The sequence below is a fragment of the Rhinolophus sinicus genome, chromosome 14, assembly GCF_057876585.1.
Source record: "Rhinolophus sinicus isolate RSI-liver-muscle chromosome 14, RSI-T2T, whole genome shotgun sequence".
NCBI classification, from domain to species: Eukaryota; Metazoa; Chordata; class Mammalia; order Chiroptera; family Rhinolophidae; genus Rhinolophus; species Rhinolophus sinicus.
In genome coordinates, this window is record NC_142514.1 from 174,666,196 (window position 1) to 174,687,694 (window position 21,499).

At 53.0% G+C, this 21,499-nt stretch overlaps 2 protein-coding genes across 3 annotated transcripts in view; both read left to right on the top strand.

The window, feature by feature from the left end:
* The window catches only part of CREB3L1 (cAMP responsive element binding protein 3 like 1), a 34,183-nt gene extending 25,986 nt beyond the window's left edge, over positions 1-8,197 (top strand). Inside the window, exons 5-12 of the mRNA XM_019743539.3 lie at positions 566-723; positions 1,404-1,553; positions 1,698-1,756; positions 1,941-2,009; positions 3,801-3,900; positions 4,793-4,919; positions 6,994-7,261; positions 7,442-8,197. Coding sequence (XP_019599098.3) covers positions 566-723; positions 1,404-1,553; positions 1,698-1,756; positions 1,941-2,009; positions 3,801-3,900; positions 4,793-4,919; positions 6,994-7,261; positions 7,442-7,478 — 968 coding nt within the window. The 3' untranslated portion in view covers positions 7,479-8,197. The remainder of the gene's footprint in view (positions 1-565; positions 724-1,403; positions 1,554-1,697; positions 1,757-1,940; positions 2,010-3,800; positions 3,901-4,792; positions 4,920-6,993; positions 7,262-7,441) is intronic.
* Positions 8,198-15,859: 7,662 nt separating this feature from the next.
* Positions 15,860-21,499, top strand: part of DGKZ (diacylglycerol kinase zeta) — a 41,034-nt gene continuing 35,394 nt past the window's right edge. The window contains exon 1 of one of the 2 annotated variants that reach the window (XM_019743626.3): positions 15,860-16,728. In XM_019743626.3, the coding sequence (XP_019599185.2) occupies positions 16,520-16,728 (209 nt within the window). In that variant the 5' untranslated portion in view covers positions 15,860-16,519. The remainder of the gene's footprint in view (positions 16,729-21,499) is intronic. The other variant, XM_019743625.3, reaches the window with a different exon arrangement.

Consider the following 21,499-nt stretch of genomic DNA (forward strand, 5'->3'; position numbering starts at 1 on the left):
ACCGTTTGCAGAACATCAGTCTTCCTGGGGCTATGGCCACAGAGGGGCAGCGTGGAGTGGGGTGCTGGGGAGAACAGTGCTCCTGGCTGTTCTGTGGAAAGCCCGGTGCCTGCGTCTTGTTACCCTAAAGCTGGAAATGGAAATTCTGGGGTAGTTATGGCTGGACATTTTGAGGTGGCAGGAAGGAAGGGACAGGCTGCTGCTCACCCCACAGCCCGATCCCCATGGGTCTGGCTGTGGGCAGACTCCAGGCACTTCCGGGGATTGCCAAGCTGGAGGCTCGTAAAGTCAGAGATGGGGGAGGGACTCCAAGGACCCAGCCTCTGTGATATCCACACCAAGGACCAGGCTTAAAGGAGCCATGAGGTAGAACCCAGGAATCAGCTTCTGGGCTGTGTGCTCCCATCTTTCTGATGCCGCAGAGGGCCCTCTGCTCTTACAGCCGCTCAAGCCCCAGCAGTCTTGAGCACATCAGGCTGGCTTAGAGCCATGCTCTGCTGAACTCTGAGGTCCCAGCACAGCTGCGGTGCAACTCTGCTAACCTGGCTTCCTCTGCTCTCCCCAGAGGACCTGGTGCAAATGCCTCCGACGCCCCCCAGCAGCCATGGCAGCGACAGCGACGGCTCCCAGAGTCCTCGATCTCTGCCTCCTTCGAGCCCTGTCCGGCCGATGGCCCGCTCCTCTACAGCCATCTCCACCTCCCCCCTCCTCACCGCCCCTCACGTAAGCAGCTGGGGGTGGTCTGGGGCAAAGAATTGAGTAAATCCACCCTGACACACCACCAGTGGGGAAGAGTCTGGATTGCCACCCGCATCAGAATTCAGAGAGATGCCTGCCTGGCAATTGGGAGTGAGGACCTTTCAATGCTGCCTTGTGGTGAATAGGAAACAAGTAGAGAGGTTCAAGAGGCCTGCTGAACCCACGTTGTTGCAGAGCCAGGACTAAAACTTGACGTTCCTGACCTCTGGGAGGATGGCCCAGGCTCTCTCCAAGAAGCACTGTTTGGGGAGCAGTGCTCAAGAGGCCCAGAGTCCCCCAGGAAACATGGAGCTAGGCCCTGAGCCCTGGGATGGGTGTGGAGTCTTCCAAGTCAAGACTGTAGGGAGATGAGGGGCGTACTGTTTAGGGGGTCCTGGAGAAGTGGGCTTTCAGGTGATGGATTCCAGGATGGGATCAATGTGTACTGAGTGCCTAACATGCTGGCATCCCGGCACTGTCCTAAGCACTTGGTTCATGTTACGGAGTTTAATTCAGATCTGTCCCTTTTTCAGATGAGGAAGCTGAGGCTCAGAGAGTTGAGTGCTTTGCCCGGGTCATACAAAGAGTAAATGGCAGAGCTTGAAGTTGAACCAAGGGCTGTCTGGTTTGTAACCAGACATGGTTACATGTCCTGTTTCCCACAGAAATTACAGGGGACGTCAGGGCCACTGCTCCTGACCGAGGAGGAGAAGCGCACCCTGATAGCAGAGGGCTACCCCATCCCCACGAAACTCCCCCTCACCAAAGCCGAGGAGAAGGCCTTGAAGAGGGTCCGGAGAAAAATCAAGAACAAGGTAAAGCAGGACCCAGACCCTGCCCTGAGGCCTCCTTGGTGCATGGGGGCCTCTGCTCCTTTGACAATGCCATCCTTTAAATTGAGGGGCAGGAGGTGGATACGAGGCCATGGTAACCCCTTTTTTGGGGTCTTCCCCCTCTAGATCTCAGCCCAGGAGAGCCGCCGTAAGAAGAAGGAATACGTGGAGTGTCTAGAAAAGAAGTAAGTGTCCTGGGTGCGGTGGGGGGCCTGGACCCTACTCCCCAGCCTGCCCTGCTCTCCCTAGTCTGTCTCACAGGGCGCAAGGGGCAGGGGGACAGGGGATGGGATGATGGTGGGCAGGGCTGAGGGGGCAGCCGTGAGTCTGGGGGCTGCCCCTGAGCCTGTGACTACTTGGCCCCTGCAGGGTGGAGACATTTACATCAGAGAACAACGAACTGTGGAAGAAGGTAGAGACCCTGGAGAATGCCAACAGGTGGGTGGTGCCACCTGCCTCCCGCCCTGCCCCCTGCCTTCTGTACCCAATGCCTGGCTCTGGCATAGCTCTGGGAGGCAGGAGAGAGAAGAGGCAACTGAGTTCAGGAAGACAGGAACCCCAGAAACGGACCCTGCAGCCTGGGGCTTCCAGCTGCCCATCCTTCTTTATCTGTACAGAGCTCTAGATACCTCCAGGGCGTGTGAGATGCTTACATGAGAAGGTATAGAGCAGTAGTTTTCAAAGTGTGGTCCTTAGACCAGCAGCAGCAGCGTCCCTTGGGAACGTGTTAGAAATGCTTACTTTCAGGCCTGCCAAGGCTAGTGAACCAGGAACTCCAGGGAGAGGTTTCAGCAATCTGTGTGAATCAGCCCTCCGGGTCACTCTGACGCACCCTAACGTTAGAACCACAGGTGTAGATGTTTGCCACTCAAAGCCAGTTTCTCCGACAAACAGCATCAGCATTACCTGGGAGCTAGTTAGAAATGCAGGACCTCAGGACTCTTCCCAGACTTACTGAATTAGAATCTGCATTTCAACAAGATCCTTGGGGGACTCTCATCTATGGTTAAGTGTGAAAAACATTAGTGCAGAGCCAGCACAGTGCCTGGTAAGAGGTAGCTATGTCAAGTCACAGCTCTGGATTCATATCCCACTCTGCCATTTTAGTGATTCTGGGAAAACTGTTAAACCTCTCTGTGTCCCAGTTTCTTTATCTAAGTAGAGATGATAGAAGCACCGTGTCACAGGATTCATGGGAAGACTCAATGAGACAGTGCAACTAAAGGGCCCAGCTCTGTGGCTGGCATTTAAGAACGCTCCGTTCATGTTATGATAGTTTTTCTTTTTTCTTTGTTATTGTTGTTATTCTGACTTCTTCATAGTGCCCAGCCAAAGGTCTTTAATAATTATTTGCTGGGATAATTAAAATAACGTAGACAACAGATGGCATGTAGCAGGTGCTCAACAGAAGGCTTTTTCCTTCTTTCCTTCCTTCTCCCCCAGCTTCTCCAGCGGGATCCAGCTCCTCCCCTGATTGGCCTGGAGAATGCCCCCCATTCAGGGAAGGGGAGTGGGAACCCTCACCCATCTACCTTTGGCCCAGATTCCTATTTCGCCACCTGCTGTACATTGTGGGAACTGCACCCCCACCGCCAGGCTGAGTGGAGGAGATCCTTAACCGTTTGTCCGCCAAGCGTGGGATGAACACCCTCTGTGTGTACCGGCAGGATTCCACGCTGTGTGGGACCCAGTCCTTACCGGCAGGGGGCCCACAGTTAGCTGAGGAGACTGACATGGAAATCCATAAATAACCAAAGTGTGACAGGTGCTGTGATAAATGCAAAAACGGCAATAAAATTAACAAAAATGATAGCTACTGGACACTCACGATGTACCAGACAGCTGCCAGACATTTCCTTCTTATTAGCTCAGGGTGTTGCGGGGTGCAAAAGAGGGAAGGTCCATTAAGCTGTGGCTGATGTAGGGTAAGAAAAAGAAGGTGACCTCAGCCCAGGTGGACAGGCCCTCCTCCAAACCCCACGTTGGCCAGGAGCTCACCCCTGAGCTCCCATAGGATGGCCCAGCTATTCACCATGAGGCAGGACCCAGGTGCCCGAGCCACACCACAGAGGAACCAAGCAGGAGGTGACCTTTTCTGTCTTGACGGAAATGGGCACCTGGTGTGGAAGCCAAGTCTGGAGCCAGCCCAGATGCTCCACCAGAGAGCTCCAGGAGGCAGAGATGCCTGCTAGGTCAGAGCCTGCCGGGTGACCGCTGTGCCCTCCTCAGGACCCTGCTCCAGCAGCTGCAGAAACTCCAGGCTCTGGTCACCAACAAGATCTCCAGACCTTACAAGATGGCCTCCACCCAGACTGGGACCTGCCTCATGGTAGGTGCTGCTACCTTGCCACAGGGCCACGGGAGGACACGTCTTCCTCAGGCTAGCTTTCTGGGGATGGGGGTGGGGGGGTTAGGGGAGGAGCTTTGAAGGATTAGCAATACTCTGGGCAACATCACTGGGCACATCATCCTAGTGCCTGGTTGGCTGGCTCCAGCACACTCCAGCCTCTTTCACCAAGCCCATGGAACCTTCTAGAACATGATCTTCCCTGACCAATTCTAACACAGTGTGGCTGTGTAGTGACTCATGCGAACCTGGCTAGGGAATGGCAGGGCAAGTCCCTTGAGGAGACATCTTCCATACCCTGTGGAGTGGAGGACTTGGGGAGACACAGGGAAGTATGCTTGGGTGTTTCTGGAATGAATGGTGAGGAAGAGAATGCCCGTTCGTCCCTCTTCCAGCCCCTCCTGGAAATGTATAGCGTGTACACTCTCCGCACCCTCTGAGATCTTCTTGTTGTCAGGTAGCAGAGCCAGGATGTCGTCAGGGGTTATTTAGTTTGGGCTTTGTGACTCTTAGCCCCTCCTGCAGGGAATCTGGTGTGATGCTGTGTCCTCCTCCCTGTCCCAGCCCCAATCCTCACCTCTACCTACCCCTTTCTGCCTTTCCTGATTCCTCCACCCTATAGGTGATACCTGCATTAGCCACTTTCCTTTTTTTTCCTGCAATGCCCGTGTTGGCCCCCTACAATGGGCTGAGAAGGCCTGAGCAGCCTCCTCCACCTTCTCCAGAGAGGGGGTAGTTGACTCTGGGAGCTGCTTTCTTGGAAAAATACTGAGCCTCTTGCACCTATTGGTTTTGGAGAGGGAGGATTGGGGGTAGCCAGGGTTGTAGCCCCTCCCTGCCCCGGCTCTGACCACCACTCTCTCTCCACTACCAGGTGGCAGCCTTGTGCTTTGTTCTGGTGCTGGGATCCCTCGTGCCCTGCCTTCCTGAGTTCTCCTCCGGCTCGCAGACTGTGAAGGAAGACCCCATGGCCACTGACAGCGTCTACACAGCCAGTCAGAGTGAGTACCCTGAGCCAGGCTGCCCTCCCCCAGCTCCAACTTCTGGACAGAAGCCAGACACAAGAGGAGCCAAGTTTTGGCCTTCATCGTCTCATTCTACCTCCTCATTTTGCAGATAGGGAAACTGAGGCCCAAAAAGAGTCTATGATTTGTTCAATGTTCACTTTGGAGTTGAAACTACAATGCAGACCCCCGGATTCCCAGCCCACCTAAGGGTGGTTTAGGGGATAATAGGAACGTTCCCACCCTAACCCCCATGTATTAGGGTGCCCATGGTTATGGGGCCTCTGCTAAGCACCATCAGTATGTCATGACTGGGACAGCAAATGAGCTTCAGCTCCAGGGCCATTTCCAATAAGATGGTGGTGGCTGCCTGAAACACTGTGTTAAGGATTCTGAGACACCACCCAGGACGAACAGGAAGGAGTGCCATAGTCTATTAGTAATGTCTACCATGGGGAGCAGAAGGGTCGTGGTGGTATGGACTCAGATATTTAGCATCCCACAGCGGATTGCAAGATACAGCGGTGAAGAGCATGGCCCTTCAGAGTCAGTCATACCTGCCACTTGCTAAATGCATGACTTTGGGCATGTGCCTTAAGCTTTCTACACTTTAATTTCTTCATCTGGAAATGAGAGTTACAGTTCCGCGCTTACTGAACATGGTTGTTGTGAAAACTCAATTACGTGGTGTCTGTATGAGTGCTTGCAACATAGATACAACACACGGGTGGCAATGGGGAGAACGGGTACAGGGCACAGCGAAGAATAGTATGGATATCCAGAGGCAGAAGATACTTCAGGGAGCCCTCTAGAGGAACTTCCTGACTGTGCTTCATCATTTACCAGGAGCGACTTATGTGGCAGGGCAGGAAGAGGAAGAGGAAATGCATGAGCAGTCAGGTAGCAAGGAGATGGGGAGAGTGAGTTTCCAGAAGGAGGGATACTTCCTCCCCTGTAGGGCCTTGAGGGGAGGAAGCGGCAGGCTAAGGGGAGTGTTAGGGGAAGAGGAAGTGGAGGCGGGGAGTGACAGCCACTCCCTGGACATGTACAGCCTGAGAAGAAGAGGACAGTTGCTAAGGGATGTGGGCGGTGGGAATGCAAGGTCTTGAGAGCCATGGATGTTTTTCCAAGGCCAGAGGGGCCCGTGTACGTTTGGTGGTAGGGGAAGCCTGAGGAGAGGAAGGGATGGAAGTTGGGAGTGGGGGGCGAGTTGGGGGCCTGTGTTGATGAATGAAGCCAGGGTCAGAGTCGGCCAGGGAAGGAATGAGCTCCTCATTCCAAGTGAATGCAGTGGTTACAGGCTCAGTGTCTGGGCAGGGCAGCAGGCTGGTGCACAGAGCTGGTGCATTGCACAAGCCCAGGGGGCCCACTTCACACAGATTTTCACAGAGGTCACGGCTTGAGAGCGGGCAGGGTGGTAATGGATCCTAGTGGGATTGCCTCTCACCTTCAGCTCAAACTAGTGTGGGACAACGTACCTGATAACCTGGAACCTCGATGACCTCTTCTGTGAAATGGGGCTAAAAACATCAAGTTCCTGAGTTTTTGTGAGATGTCAATGATTTGATACAGGTCAAAGGGCTTTGCACAATGCTGGCACATGGTAGATCTCCAACAAATGGATTTTCTTTCCTTCCATTTCCCTGTAAAGCACTCTAGGGCCTAGAATGGGGAAGAAATTTATTCAGGGTCTCACAGAAAGTGAGTGATAGAAGTGGACTTAGAACCCAACTCTCAGATGCTCTGGCCGGTACCCTCTGCTTATGAAGAGCTACTTTCTCTGGGTGCTTACTGTGCACAATCAATCACTTATTATCTCATTTAAACCTTACATCTACATGAAGTTGGTCCTAGTATCCCTATTTTACAGATGAACAAACGGAGGCTCAGAAAGTTTAAAGCAAAGGCATGACTTGTCTGAGGTCACACCGCTTGGAATTGTTAGAGCTGGAATTCAAATCCAAGCCTGTAAGATTCCAGGGCCCACATCCATACCTACTAGACCATGAATGTAGCCAGGAAGGGAAGGGAGCCTCTTGGCACCTTGTCTCACCCCAAGCTCCCTCTCTAGTGCCCTCCCGAAGCCTCCTGTTCTACGATGAGGGGCCAGGGTCCTGGGAGGATGGCCACAGCACCCTGCTGCCTGTGGAGCCCCCAGATGGCTGGGAAATCAAACCTGGGGGGCCAGTGGAGCAGCGACCCCAGGACCACCTGCAGCATGACCATCTGGACGGCACCCACGAGACCACCAAATACCTGAGTGAAGCCTGGCCAAAAGATGTCGGTGGAAATGGCACCAGCCCCAACTTCTCCCACCCTAAGGAGTGGTTCCATGAAAGGTGAGTGGGTGGCCCCTTCCCTTCCCGGAGTCCCAAGCTCCACCTGCCCTCTGCCCACCCCTGGTCCCATATCGGCCACATCCTCCCAAGGCCTCATCCCTCCATATCCAGATCCAGCTTACAGAGGGATAAGAGCATCCTCACTGGACAAATCACCCCTGACTTCTCTTCTCTCTCCAGGGATCTGGGCCCAAACACCACCATCAAGCTCTCCTAGGCTGTCAAGACCCAGGACACAGGACGTACCCCCTGGCACCCAGAAGAGGGGTTGTCTTGCTCACTAACCCGGATCCAGCTTGTACCCCTGTCCCCTGGGGTCCCATCCCAGAGAAAGGGTTCCACGTCTCCCCAGCCCCCTTTACCCCAGATCTTGACTGGGGCCTCTCCTTTTCTACCCGCTCACGTTTGGACTATTCCCTTGGGCCAACCACTCCATTCTCCCCCCTCCCTCCCACAACCATCCGTCCTTCTCAGATAAACCACTTACTGGGCTGCCCCCCTCCTTTCTCATAATGACCATCACGACCACTGCCTCCCTGGCCCCCACACACACACAAACACACACGTCAACATGCACACACACACACACACACACACACACACACACACACCCCTCACCCCCACCCACTGTACAGAGACCAAGAACAGAAATTGTTTGTAAATAATGAACCTTATTTTTTATTATTGCCAATCCCCTAAGATATTGTATTTTACAAGTCTCCCTCCTACCTTCACCCCTCCCTTGTTTTATATTTTATGAAGTTAGTGCGGGCTTTGCTGTTCCCCAGCCAGGGAAAGAGAGTTCTCCCCTCACCTGGCCTCCCCCTGCTGCTGCCCAAGCCGCTGGGCCTTTTTAATTGCCAGACTGCTTCATCCTTCAGCTCAGCATATGCTTTAAGAAGGCAAAATTAAAAAAAAAAAAAGATGCAGCATCAATTCCTGACTTTGTCCCTTTCTTCATTGGGGGAGGAGGGGTAGGTAGAACTGAGGGATGAGGGAGTGAAAAGGTAAGTTTATTTTATATTTTGATAGGGGGTGACGGGGGGTGGGGGTATGGGAAGGCATTTTTATTGGGTTCCCTCTTCCAGCCAGACACAGAATTCAAACGAGATGGTCAAAGAATTCTGCTGCAATTGCCCCACCCCAAGGCTTCTCCAGGTACCTCCCGTTGCTGAGTATGGAAGCAGAGAGGCATATAAGCCACCAAGTTGGCCTTCAGGGATGGGAACTGCAAGTACTGAGTACCTACTGTGGGACAGGTGCTGTGCTAGGTACTTTACACGCAGTACCCAAGTGGGTCCTCCTAAGACCTGCCAGTTTCTTGTTGTGGTATTCTTTGCCTGAACTGGATTAAAGGCACAGACTTCCGAGTAAGAAGAGCTGTGTTTGCCTTCTGGAGCTGTCCCTTGCTTGCTGTGTGTGGTAGGCACGATTCTAATATGGCCTCCAAGGTTCCTGACCCTGGCGTACGCGGTCTGACAATTAAATTTGCGAACCCATCCTATAAAAAGTGCTACACACCTCATTGCTGAATATCACTATGGTCACCTTCGAAGCACTCTCCTTGGGAAGCTACACAGCAATGCCAGTGCCTAGTCCACCTTTTCAAAGCAATTTTGGAACTCTTTTTCTAGAATGGCCATCAGAGCTGTCATCGTATTACCCTTGATGTCCTGAATGTTATCAAAATGTCTTCCTTTCAATATTTCCCTTATCTTTGGGTAAAGCTAGAAGTCATTGGGGGCCAGATCAGGTGAGTAGGGGTGGGGGGTGTTCCATACACTTATTTGTTTTCTAGCTAAAAACTCCCTCACAGACAGTGCCGTGTGAGCTGGTGCGTTGTCGTGACGCAAGAGCCATGAATTGTTGGTGAAAAGTTCAGGTCGTCTAACTTTTTCATGCAGCCTTTTCAGCACTTCTAAATAGTAAACTTGGTTAACTGTCCAGGTGATACAAATTCATAATGAATAATCCCTCTGATGTCAAAAAAGGTCAGCAACATCATTGCAACAGGTTTGCAAACTTAATTGTCAGCCCTCGGTAGGTGCCCTGTTTAATCCCCTCCCCTAGAATATGGAGGGGACCTATGAATATGAGGGGATGTTATTCCCATGATTAGATGAACTTTTATGGCAAAAGTAAAGAGATTTTGCAGATGTAATTAAGGGTCCCCAGTCAGTTGATTTTGAATTATTCAAAAGGGAGCTTATTCTGGGAGGGCCTGACTTAATCAGGCAAAAGCCTTTAAAAGAGGGACTGGGCTATTCCTGAAGAGAGTGTCTCCTGCTGGCCTTGAAGAAGCAAAGAGCCATGTTGCAAACTGCATGGAGAGGGGCCGCCTCCAGGAGCTGAGGGCCTAAGTGCTCCAGTGATGGACGAGGCACTGAATTCTGGCAACACTGGAACAAGCTTGAAAGAGGACCCCCGCTCCAGATGAGACCTCAGCCCAGTCAACACCTGGACTGCAGCCCGGTGAGAGCCTGAGCCTTGCCCAGATTCTGAACCATGGAAACTGAGATTATATGTAGGTTGTTTTAAGCTGCCATGTTTGTGGTAATTTGTTATGTAGCATAGGAAACTAAGACACTACGTAACCTGAATCTCTCTGAGTATCCATTTCTCCCTTTGTAAAACCAGGATACAACTAACATCCAATGCAGAAGGCTGTTGTGGGGATTCAATGACGTAAATTATAGAAGGTGCTTAGAACAGGGCCCAACACATAGTGACTCGAGAAAGATTAGCTGTGCACTTAGAAGCAATATCCATACAATGGGGGCGGCTGGATGGCTCAGTTGGTTAGAGCGCAAGCTCTGAACAGCAGGGTTGCTGTTCGATTCCCACGTGGGCCAAGGAGATGAGCCCTCCACAACTAGAATAAAGAACTGCTTTGGGCCGGCCCCGTGGCTCAGGCTATTGGAGCTCCATGCTCCTAACTCCGAAGGCTGCTGGTTCAATTCCCACATGGGCCAGTGGGCTCTCAATCACAAGGTTGCAGGTTCAACTCCTCGAGTCCCACAAGGGATGGTGGGTTCTGCCCCCTGCAACTAAGATTGAACATGGCACCTTGAGCTGAGCTGCCGCTGAGCTCTCGGATGGCTCAGTTGGTTGGAGCGCGGGCTCTCAACCACAAGGTTGCTGGTTCGATTCCTCCAGTCTCCCAAGGGATAGTGGGCAGCGCCCCTGCAACTAGCAACGGCAACTGGACCTGGAGCTGAGCTGCGCCCTCCACAACTAAGACTGAAAGGACAACAACTTGACTTGGAAAAAAGTCCTGGAAGTACACACTGTTCCCCAATAAAATCCTAGGGGCAGCCGGATGGCTCAGTTGGTTAGAGTGCGAGCTCTTAACACCAAGGCTGCCAGTTCAATTCCCGCATGGGATGATGAGCTGTGCCCCCTGCAACTAAAGATTGAAAATGGTGACTGGACTTGGAGCTGAGCTGCGCCCTCCACAACTAGATTGAAGGACAACGAATTGGAGCTGATGGGCCCTGGAGAACACACTGTCCCCCAATGGTCCCCAATAAAATTTATTTTTAAAAAATCCATAGTGTACCAAGGGGCAGGCAAGGGTGCACTCACAGCACAGAGGACGGTGCGTCACCCAGACTTGAGCAGCAAGGGCTTCCTGGAAGAGGTGATGTCAAAACCTTTGGAAGTAGACAGGAGAGAGAAAAGGGGAATTCCAGAAAGAGGGAATTGCCTGGGCAAAGGCCTCCAAGATGGGAGAAGGCAGGAAAACTTCCAGGAAATTCTAATAGTTTAGAATAGCCGAAAGGTAGAGGCCAAGGATGCTGAGAGCTGAGGCTGGCTGGTGATCAGGGCCACATCCTGAAGGGCCTCGAATGCCTGGCTAAGGCATTTGGACTTGAACATGTAAGCACGATACTTTCATACTGAGAAGGAGGGCTACGGTGGGGAGATGGTGCCTATACCAGCTGCCCACGTGGGGGAAAGCTGGACAAGACAAGATACTATTATGGAACCTCAGAATTGGCCATCAGGCCTCGTCTACCCCCCTTTCTCCCACAGCCACATCTTGACCACTTGTTGGGGACCTCACTGCCCATGGCACCCAGCTTGCCTCACCCTAGTCCTGGCCCTGATGAAAAGTATGGCCCTTCCAGGGATCTAAAGAAAGAACACTTTCTCCCGAAGGTGATGGGGAGCTACTGAATACTTTTAACCTAGAGAGTGAGATAATCAGATTTGCCTGTCCTGGGGCTCTGCAGGGGGCATAGTGAAGATAAGCCAGATTCTGGAGACAGAGGAAATTATCAACAGACTTTGACATCAAATTTGTGCAAGAGAGAGGGAGGAGCCGGGGACGACATGTAGGTGTATGACGAAGGCCTGGATGGATGATGTGTCCATTTACCAAGACAGGGAATGCAGGAGGCAGAGCAGGTTTGGAGAGAAAGAGGATTCATTTCAGCATATCTGTCATTTGCGTTGCCTGTAGAATGTTCACATAAACAAGTCAGTCTAGGGCTTGAGAAAAAGTGAACCCAGGTGGAGATTAGGAAATTGTCAGCATCCAGGTGGTATGTTAAAGGTTTGGGTCTGCATAAAGGGAAGAGAACTGAGGGAAGAACTGCAGGGAAGATGGACATTAAGAGACAGTAGAGGAAGCGTCCTGAACGAGAAGGCTGAGAAGGAATGATCGGGGAGGAAAAACCAGGAGAGATGAGTGTTCCCAGAAACCGATGGAGGAGAGAGCTCCCAGGAGCCATGCTCAGGAGTCGGATACCATCTGAGAGTTTGGGAAAGATGAGAAGAAGATAGGAGGTCACCAGTGACCTTGGTTAGAGCCGTGTCTAGGGCAGAAGTGAGACGACCTGGGTGGAAGTGAGAACAGAAGGGACTGATGTGAAGATGGGGTAGATGGGGGGAAGGGCTGTACATGAGCTCTTTCAGAGAGCTCGGCTGTGTAGAAACAGAGGGTGGTGACTAAAGGGGACGTAGGTAAGATCAAGGACAGTTTGGGTGTGTTCTTTTAGATGGGAGAGAGTCAACTGGTTATTCTTAGACGATAAAGAGCCGACACAGAGGGAAAATAAGTGATGGGGGTGGGGAGTGAGGAAGTGATTCAGAGAGGGGGTGGAGAGGTCTACCTTGGACCTGAGAAGCCTGGAGAGAAAGGGAAGGCATTCTGTGAGTGAAGAATATGGGGAGACAGGAAACTGAGGGAGCCCCCTAGGGCTGTGAAGTTTGAAGATGGGGCAATGGGGAGGGTTGGCATAGGAGATGAATTGGGGGAAAGGGGAAAGTTTGAAATAGTCATTTGGAGGAATAAGAAACAAAATTGATGTCTGGTGTGACCCCTTGCCATTCATTCATTCATTCAACAAATATTTATGGGGTTGCATAGCACATTTCTAGCATTATAGCACAAACAAGAACTAGCTCCTGATTCAAAGGACTTGAAATCTTGCCCTTTACACTCCCACTATTGACTAATTACTGTATGCCAAGCACTGGACTGAGAATTTTACATGTCCCAATTAGGAATCAAAATAATCTTAAAGTGTGAGTATTTTTACAGATGAAGAAAGTGGGGTTCAGAGAGGGGAAATGACTTGACCAAGGTCATGCAGCAAGTGGTGATAAAGTTGGTATTGGAACACAGGTTGGTTTGGCTCCAGAGCTCATGCTGCCCCTCCAGCTCTCCAGATCACCCTCCAGCACTCTTTCCTTTCTCCCCCAGATGTCCTTCCCCCTAACTCAGTTTTGTATTCTTGCACCTGGTCCAAGAACATTGGGGCTTCCTGGAGCAACTACCCTAGCGAGCCCAGGATTTGGCAAGCCAGTCAAAGTGTGTTCATCTGTGATCACCACCCTATGCCTGTCCATCCAAAGCAGTCTGACCCACCTATGTTAGGATGCAAGGTTAATCCACTCACACAAGCCACCTGTTGACATACCACCTCCTCAGGGCCATGTGTCACTGCCCCTGAGGGGCGCACCCCCCATGCATCCCCAGTGATGGAACTACAGCCTCTGCACTCTATTATCAGCCCTGGCAGCAGGCTTTGTCACACACACACACACACACACACACACACACACACACACGATGGCTTTCACGATGCCAGTCATCCTGCTCAGATTGCCACAATAAACCCTTTGTTACACCTGGAAACCAAAACTCTGGAAGCCAGGATAGCGGCTGTGGGCAATACCTTGAGCTGGGATGGGCCAGGGCAAAGTTCCAATTCCAGAAGCCAAATTGGCACCTGCTGTAAGTAACAGGTGACCTACTGGGGGAATGGGGGAAGGAGACAGGCTGGGAACTCACCTCCAAAGGAGCCTGAGTTGCTTTGTCATCAGAGTGGCAGTTAAGAGCGTGGGCACTGACATCTGCGTTGCATTTCAGTGTGACCTTAGCACATTACCTAACTTCTCGAAGCCTCAGTGTCCTAATCTGAAAAATAGTACCCACCCTCATAAAGCTGCTGTGAGGGGTAACTGAAAGCTTGCACGTAAAGCTCTTAGCACAAGGTCAGTTAGGCAGTAAACACTCAAAAGGCATTGGCAATTATTTTCTGAGCACAGCTGACAGGCTGGAGATGTTCAGAGGAGCAAGCTGCCACTGGGAGAGGCTGCAGAAGCTGGTCAGGCTGGTCAGGGGAGGGGGCCTTCATTTTCTCCTTGGATTCTTGGGAAAGGGCAGAGCCACAGATAAACAATAATGCAGTGAGCAGCTGGTCTTAAGTGGGGGAGGTATGAGGACAGAGGAGAGAAGCTTCGCTTTTAAAAGGATTGAGTGGGGAGTGCTCAGCAGGAAAGAGCTGAACAAAACACCAACCTGGAAACCCAGCAGCTAGGCAGCTGGTGAAGGAATGTCAAACCTAGCCAGCACTATCATAATTCATGGTGTAGGAGGCTACCCTGGGCCAGGCTGCTTAGAAATTAGAAATCCCAAGGGCGAACCGATGGGCCACAATTAGAAGGCAGGGTGCCAGAGGGCCCTGACCCTCCTCCTCCAGTATCAGGGCATCTTTAGAACTTGGCTTTAGGGAAGAAGCTCCCCTGTGGTCCAGAAGTTTAATGCAATTCTATTTAGCCACAATGGGATTGCTAGACGCAGAGAGAGGTGGGAGGCAGAGCTGAAGCAGGCCCCTTCCTGCCCTTTGGGAGCTTACAGATGAGGGAAACAAGAAAATTCAAGGTTGTGACTGTGTGGCAGCCAGCATGGGGGAATGGGAAATAGCATGAGTTCTGGGGCCAGAAGACTTGGCTTTAAATCCTGGCTCCACCACTCACCACCTGAGCCATCTTAAGCAAATAAATCACTTGAATGACATTTCAGTATCCTCATCTGTAACATGGAGGAAATGGTTGTGGTGAGAATCAAATGAAATGTTAGTTATTGTTAGAGTGTGAGGGGGAGTGCCCGGAGAGAGGCCCAGGAAATAGTTATGGGGCTGAAGGAGGGAGACAGCATCTGCAGTGAGCATCAGGGAGGGGTTCATGGGGGATGTGGCACTTGAGATAGGCCTTGACAATGGACAGGATTTCCATAGGTGGGACAGAGAAGGGCGACAATTCCAGGCAATGGCACAGAGCAGGACAGCCACTGTAGGGCTGATGAGAGTCAGAGGAGCCATGAGCGGCACAGCTGTCCCCCTTTGCAGCCCATTCTCTACCTCGGTGAGTCTGGTCCCTCCCACTTTCCTGGGCTGAGTGAATAGGGAAAGAGAAGACATAGGCTTGACTAGACATCTGATGCTGAGGGCAAGGGGGTTGGGAGGAAGAAGAGAGTCTTTCAACTAGAGCCATCCAGGAAGATTTCCTGGAAGAGAAGGAGGTATTTGAGTGGAGCCTCAGAACTGGAAGTACGTCGACAGAAGGAGATTTCAGATGAAGGGGACAGCCTGAACAATGCTGTACAGGCCTGATGCCAGTTCCCAGAATAAGGGGGCACAGATGAGTAGAAGGAAATGGATGGAACCAGAGAATAGGGTGTGGGAAGACCAAGGTAGGCCTTGAATGCTGGGCTAAAGTACAGGCAAGGGGGAGCCATCTGCAGGGGGAGAGTAGTCCAAGGTCAACTTCAGAAAGATGAGTCTGAGGCAGTGAACAAGAGGCCTTAGATCTGAGAAATTAACCAAAGTCCCACCCTTGTTCAGATGTAAAGGTCAAGTGATGAACACCCCCAAGGACAAGGAGATGACACAAGGAGGAACCATGGGATTTGGAGGAGGGAAAGGAAGAAGTCCAAGATGGACTCTCATCATCGTCTCCTGACGCAGGAGGCTGATTCAATCTCTGGGAGACCCTGGCCCAGGAGCCTCAGCGGCGGCCGGTCATAGGAAGCCGCCAGGCCTTGAGGAGGCTTAAGGACTCCAGGGTCAGGAAGTTTTCCATCCCACACCCACCTCCAGCTGGGTCCTTCTGCCGGCAGGGTCCAGAAGAGCTCTTGGCAGTGCTACCAGCAATCAGGTCCATCCCCAAATTCAAGGCGTCCCTGAGTATCTTCCCCTTCCTGTGCCCTTTAGCCAAATCTAATTGGGGCCTCTAAATTCCCGCGGCGCCGACGGGGTTAAAGCTGGCTCCTGTCACCGGCCCCGCGCCTCCCCCTCCACCTGCCCGTTGCTGATGCGAATGCCGAGGCCGGAAAGCGCGGGACGAGAGTGTGTGGTGGGGGAGTAGCACAGCCGTTGAGTGACAGACGGGACATGATTGGCAGCTGCTGAGCGGCGGAATAGCGGGAGTGGGGGCGGGGTGGGGGGGGCTCGGGCGGGAGCCCCACACCCCCGGCCTCGCGCCGGGGGCAGTTTTCTAGCCCCCCGCCTGCTGTGCCGGGCTCGCTCCTTCAGTGCCCGGAACCGAGCTGGCCGGGTGGGGAGGCGCCCTCCTTCTGGACCCCGCAGGCTGGCAGGTGTCTCTAAGGTGACACTCCGCTGCGCAACAGCGGCAGCGAATGCAGGAGCGCGGTCGCCACCCCGGCTCCTGCTCCGCTCCGGCTCCGGTTCCAGCCGTCCGGGGGGCGCCCCAACAAGCACGACGCAGCACCCCGACGCCCACCGAGAACACCCCAGGGCGCGGGAGGATCCCAGCCGCTTTTCCCAGGCGCAGCGCCCAGCGTCTCATTGCTCCTGTCGTCTGAGCCCCGGCGTCGAGAGGGAAGTGCGGGACCCGGCGCTCCCCTCCCTCCCTGCCTCGCGTCCCTGGGCCCAAGAGGAAGGGAGACTGAACTTTAGCAGGAACCCCGAAAGGCCGCAGGAGCCGCGGGAAGAAGGCAGCCACAGGATGGCGGAGGGGTCGGGCGGCGGAGGGCCCAGCAGGGACGGGGCTGGCTGCGGCCGGGCAGCCGAGGAGGTGGTGCGGCGACGCTGCTGGCGGGGGGAGGAGGCCGAGGTCGCGCAGCCCTGGTCCGAGGGACCCTGGGGCATGGCTGCTGGGCCCCCGGTGGAGGAGCGGTTCCGCCAGATGCACCTACGAAAGCAGGTGTCTTACAGGTAAGGAGAATGGGCACCGCGGGGAGGGCAGAGCCTGGGACCACCCCCCTTTTCAATCGACATTCATTAAGTGCCTGCTGTTTGTCTGATGCTGGGGATTCAGAAATGACTACCAAGGCGTCTCTGCCCTCCGTGTGCGTGGGAGAGGGCGAGCTTCTGGGACCCCTTCCCTATATGAACCGTGAAAGCCCTATTCATTCATTCAACGTGGAATTACTGATGCCAACTGGGTGCCGGATACTGCACTGGGCAGTGAGGGGAGATGTAACCAAGACATGATCCTTAACAAACCTCAACCTGCCGGGGAGAGCTAGGAGACACCTGGTCCTCCTGGAGGAAAGAGGGACTCCCTTTTCATTCAATAAGCCTTACCTGAGCTTTCTTATGGGCTGCCCCTGTGCCAGACACTGGCTTGTGGAAGGGACTGAGATGCTCCTTGCCACCACCGTTGAGACCCTGCTGGCTAGTGATAGGGAAGGAATCCACTGTTGGACATCTTTGCCCCAGCAGGCCCTCACTGGCCTCCTTGGTGGCAGACAACCTCACACCCCCACCTGGCATCGTCTTAATTAAACCATCTTCTGCTTGTGAAAGATTCCCAGCCTCCTTAGTCCTGCCACCTCTGCCTAGGGCTTCCCTGGAGTGGGCCCAACAAACCACTTGCTGACCTGAGATGGGAGGGCTGCCCCTCAAACAAGTGTGGGTAAGTTACACAGAGAGGGAATCTGTGAAGGGGTTGGAGGCAGGGCGGAGGCAGCCATACCTTCCTCCTCCTCTCCCAGACCTCAGCCTCAACTTAGACTTGCTGCCCCTGTAAAGCCCCTGGCCCAGAGTCACCTCCTTTGGAGGGTCCAGCGGGGACACTGAGGCATCTGCAGTTCTTGAAGCCATCAGCCTGGTTAGAGAGGACAACTTTTCTGTCTGTTTATAACCACGAGGACTAGGGGTGTGTCTGAGGCTGTCCTGCTTCTCCCAAGGTCTTCTGGGAAGGTGTTTCATAAAACCGGCCCAGCCCTGGGAGTTCCAAGGGCCTCAATTTTCTTAATAGCTATGAAGCCATCAGGCCTCCATCACTTACGGGAGGATGGTGAAGGGGAGAGACTTCTCCACCATGATGAAGTCAGATGCTCAGAATAAATGGGGAGTGGGTTAGGTTCCCATGGGTCCTACCTTCGGGGGTATATAAGGAATCAGGGGTACACTGGGCTCCACTACCAAGTTCTTCCAGAACGCCATGCTAAAAGGAGGGCATTATCTATCCCATGCCTTCTGGCTGGAGATAGAAGAGCCCTTGAAAGTCCCCTGGGAGAGGAGAGAGTGCAGAGGTGACTGAGGAGGGAAGAGGAGGTGGGAGTGCCATAGAATGTAGAATCCTAGAAAAAATAGTAGTTTGGGAATCAGGAGAGCTGGCTTGAATTCTCTTTTCTGCCAGTGATTTGCTGTGTGTCCTTGAGGTAGACAATATTTCTCTGGGTCTCAGTTTTTCACCTGTAACATAAGTGGGTGACCCCAGGATTTTCCTTGGCTGTGGATCAAGGACAAACAGCATCTGGAGCTGGAAAGGAGGCCAGAGTGGAGTACAGGCTTAGAGAACAGGAAGCATAGAAAAATTAAAGGTCTGAAATGGAAGAGGCTACACACACACACACACACACACACACACACACACACACACACACGGAGGCAGCTGTAAGGGCTGGGATTCTCCTAGGGTGGTTCCTGAATGGAGGCCCCTCCATGGCCATTCAGGATGCAAGGCAACTAAGCTATGGCTCCTCTGTGGCTGTGAAGGGATCAGGAGACCTCCGGGTCCCCCGTGTGAAGGCTGCAGAAGATAGCACCAGGGTGGGCTCCAGCAGTCAGCCCTGGACAGATCAGGCAAGGTACCTCCTCACACCAGGGTTAGGCCAAGAGCCCAGTCTTAGGACCAGAGTTGGACAAGGCATCAAGTCAAGGAGACCCATTGGGGAGAGGGCAGAGGAAGCCCTGTGAAAAAGAAAGCAGCCCTGGGCCCTCAAAAACCTTTCCAGGCCCAGGGGACCCCAGTGGAAAAAGCCGTGCTTTCTGGCTAAGCCTTCCCCTGAGCCTGCATTTCTGAGTGGCCTGATGACTGATGCAAGCTCTTCTTTGCACAGGCCTCCCAGGGCTGGCAAGAGCTCAGGCCCTTTTCACATCCTCCACTTGCCACAGTTCCATGCCACTCTGGCTCACAGCTAAACCTCCCACCCTGCTGTAAGGAGTTTCTAAGAAAAGCAATTGAAAGCCCTTCACAGAGAGAAAGGGCTTTTGGACAGAAATGCGGGGGCAAAAAAATTTTGAAGGCGAGGGATGGAAGCAGAAGCAGGATTGAGGCCTGGCTGCCTCTGACGTAGGTGAAGACGGGGGCTTTCAGAAGGACAGTAGGAATGTGGGGGTTTCTGGAAAATAGGTTTCCTTCACCCCACAGCCCCAGTGTGGGCTGGGAGCAGCGCTGGCATCTGCTTTACGTGGATGGAGAGATAGCAGGTCTGTGCCAGTAGAACTCGGGGGTGTCGGGGTGTGGGGTACATCTTGTGTCAGCATCTGGGTGTGAGGTAAAGGTATGTCCCATACATTTGAGGAAGTTCTAAACTATCAGGATTGGGCTCAAAAGACCATTGGAGAGTAGTGTCCAGCCTGGAAAAGCCAGAGGGGTACAGGGGACACTGGGTTTGGTCTGAAAGGACCAGTCACAAGATGCAGAGCTTGGACCTCTGGAGCTCAGTCCAGTGGTTCCCAAATAGCTCTCTGAGCCCTTAGATCACCTGGCGGGGGGGAATCTCTTTTAAAATCATTTCTAAAGCCCTATCCCTGGAATCCTGACATTAGGGAGTCTAGGGTTGGGCCTGGGCATCTCAACTTTAAAAACCTCTCCCAGGTAATTTTGATAGTCAAGCAGATTTGGAAACCACCAGTTTCACCTGTGAAGAAGCTGAAGGGGGTGGGGGGAATAAAATGTGAGCTGAAAACATTGGGGTGTGATTGGAAGGGGGCTTCCCTGTGTTGGGTGCTGTTGTAACTCCAGCAAGGCATTGAAGGAGGCCCAGCTCCTCTGTCTGGCGTTCTGGCCCTGGGCCAGGCACTGCATGACATGGAAGTATGGGACATGGTCCCTTTCCTTGACAAAAGTATGATTCAGTACAAGGCCAGACGTTAGGCTTTGCAGGTGACATGCTCTCTGTCACTCTCCTCTGCCATTGGACAAATATGCTAACGAATGAGCATGGCTGGGTTCCAGCAAAACTTTATTTATAGACGCTGAACTTTAAATTTCATATCATTCCACTGTCACAAATATTATTCTTTTGCTTTTTTCCAACGATTTAAAATTGTAAAAACCATTCTTAGCTCACAGCCCTACAAAAACAGGCAGCAGGCTGGATGTGGCCCATGGGGCCTGGTTTGCCAGCCCCCTATCCAGCAGAGGGGTAGGACAAACACATGGGAAAGACAGCTGACAGTGGGCCTTGGGAGTCAACCTGGGCAGCGGGCAAAGGACACATGCATTCCACAGAGACAGAGACTGTACAACACACATGCAGTGCTGGCATCAGGGTCAGAGAGACCTGGGTTCCAATTCCAGCCCTGCCCCTTCCTGGCTGGCTAAGTCACTTTCACCTCTGACCTGTTTCCTCATATGGCAAATGGGGACAATAATACCTGCACAAGAGTGTGGCTGAGGAGAGTAAGGCAGATAAGTGATGTAAAATTCCTGACTCATAGTCGGGCTGAGACACAAGTTAGAAAATCTTTTGCCCCTGAGAGCTGGACCTCCTTGTGGGTTTGGGGGTCCAGGAAGGCCCCTGAAGGAGATTAGCCCTGAGCAATGGATGACGGTGAGACCTGGGGGTGGCAGAGATTAACAGAGACTAAGAGCATGGGCTGAGCCTGTGTGCAAGTCCCAGCCTGCAGTCGTCCCTCTCTCCCCTCCACCCCCACAGGAGGGCCGAGGGGAAGCGACTGGGGGTGACAACTGGCAGGGGAGAGTGCCCCCTGCTGCAGGCATACAGCGGCGGGTACACAGCTCCTCCAGGGAGGGGCACCTGATCCAACTCTCCCTGCTGCTATTTACCAGAAGCTAAAAATAACCCAAGAGTGACAGGGAGATGGGGCCGATTTGTAATTTAAATAGCAACAGGATAAAGCAAGGAGCTGCAAGAGATCACATTCTGTCCTGAATTAAAAATGCAAAAACCAGGGGCAGAAAGCTGAGCTGGAGCTGGAGGAGGGGGCCCGCTGCCAGCAGAAGCGGGAAGCTGGGGGTTCTATCCATTTTTCTTCCTTTGGGAAGGGCGGGACCCGGGCCCAGCCCGGAACTCCTGCCCCCACAGGGACCTGAGGTTCTTACTGACAAGTGAGTCAAAGGCCAAGGAAGACAGTGCCCGGAAGTGGGGCCGGGCTCATCCTGAAGTCAGCAGGACAGGGCTTGGCATCCCAGAGACAGGGTCTTATCCACCCGATTTTGACACAGGGTGCTTGGGACATGCCCCCAGCAGCTCGTGCTGCCCACCACCTGCACCAGGGCGGACACAAGCCATATGGGCATTTCAAGAGGAGCTGGGAGGATCAGTTAAACCAGAGGCATTTGAACAGATTCTTCTCTATTGTGCTTCTGAGAATTCAACCCATGGACCAGGCAACCGGAAGCTGGGGTTGGAGTCTTACTTTTGCCTTAGTCGGTGCAGTTTCAGGGCAGAGCATTCAGAGAGGCCCCCCCAAGAGTCCAGGTCCCAAAGACAAGGGTTAGCACGGG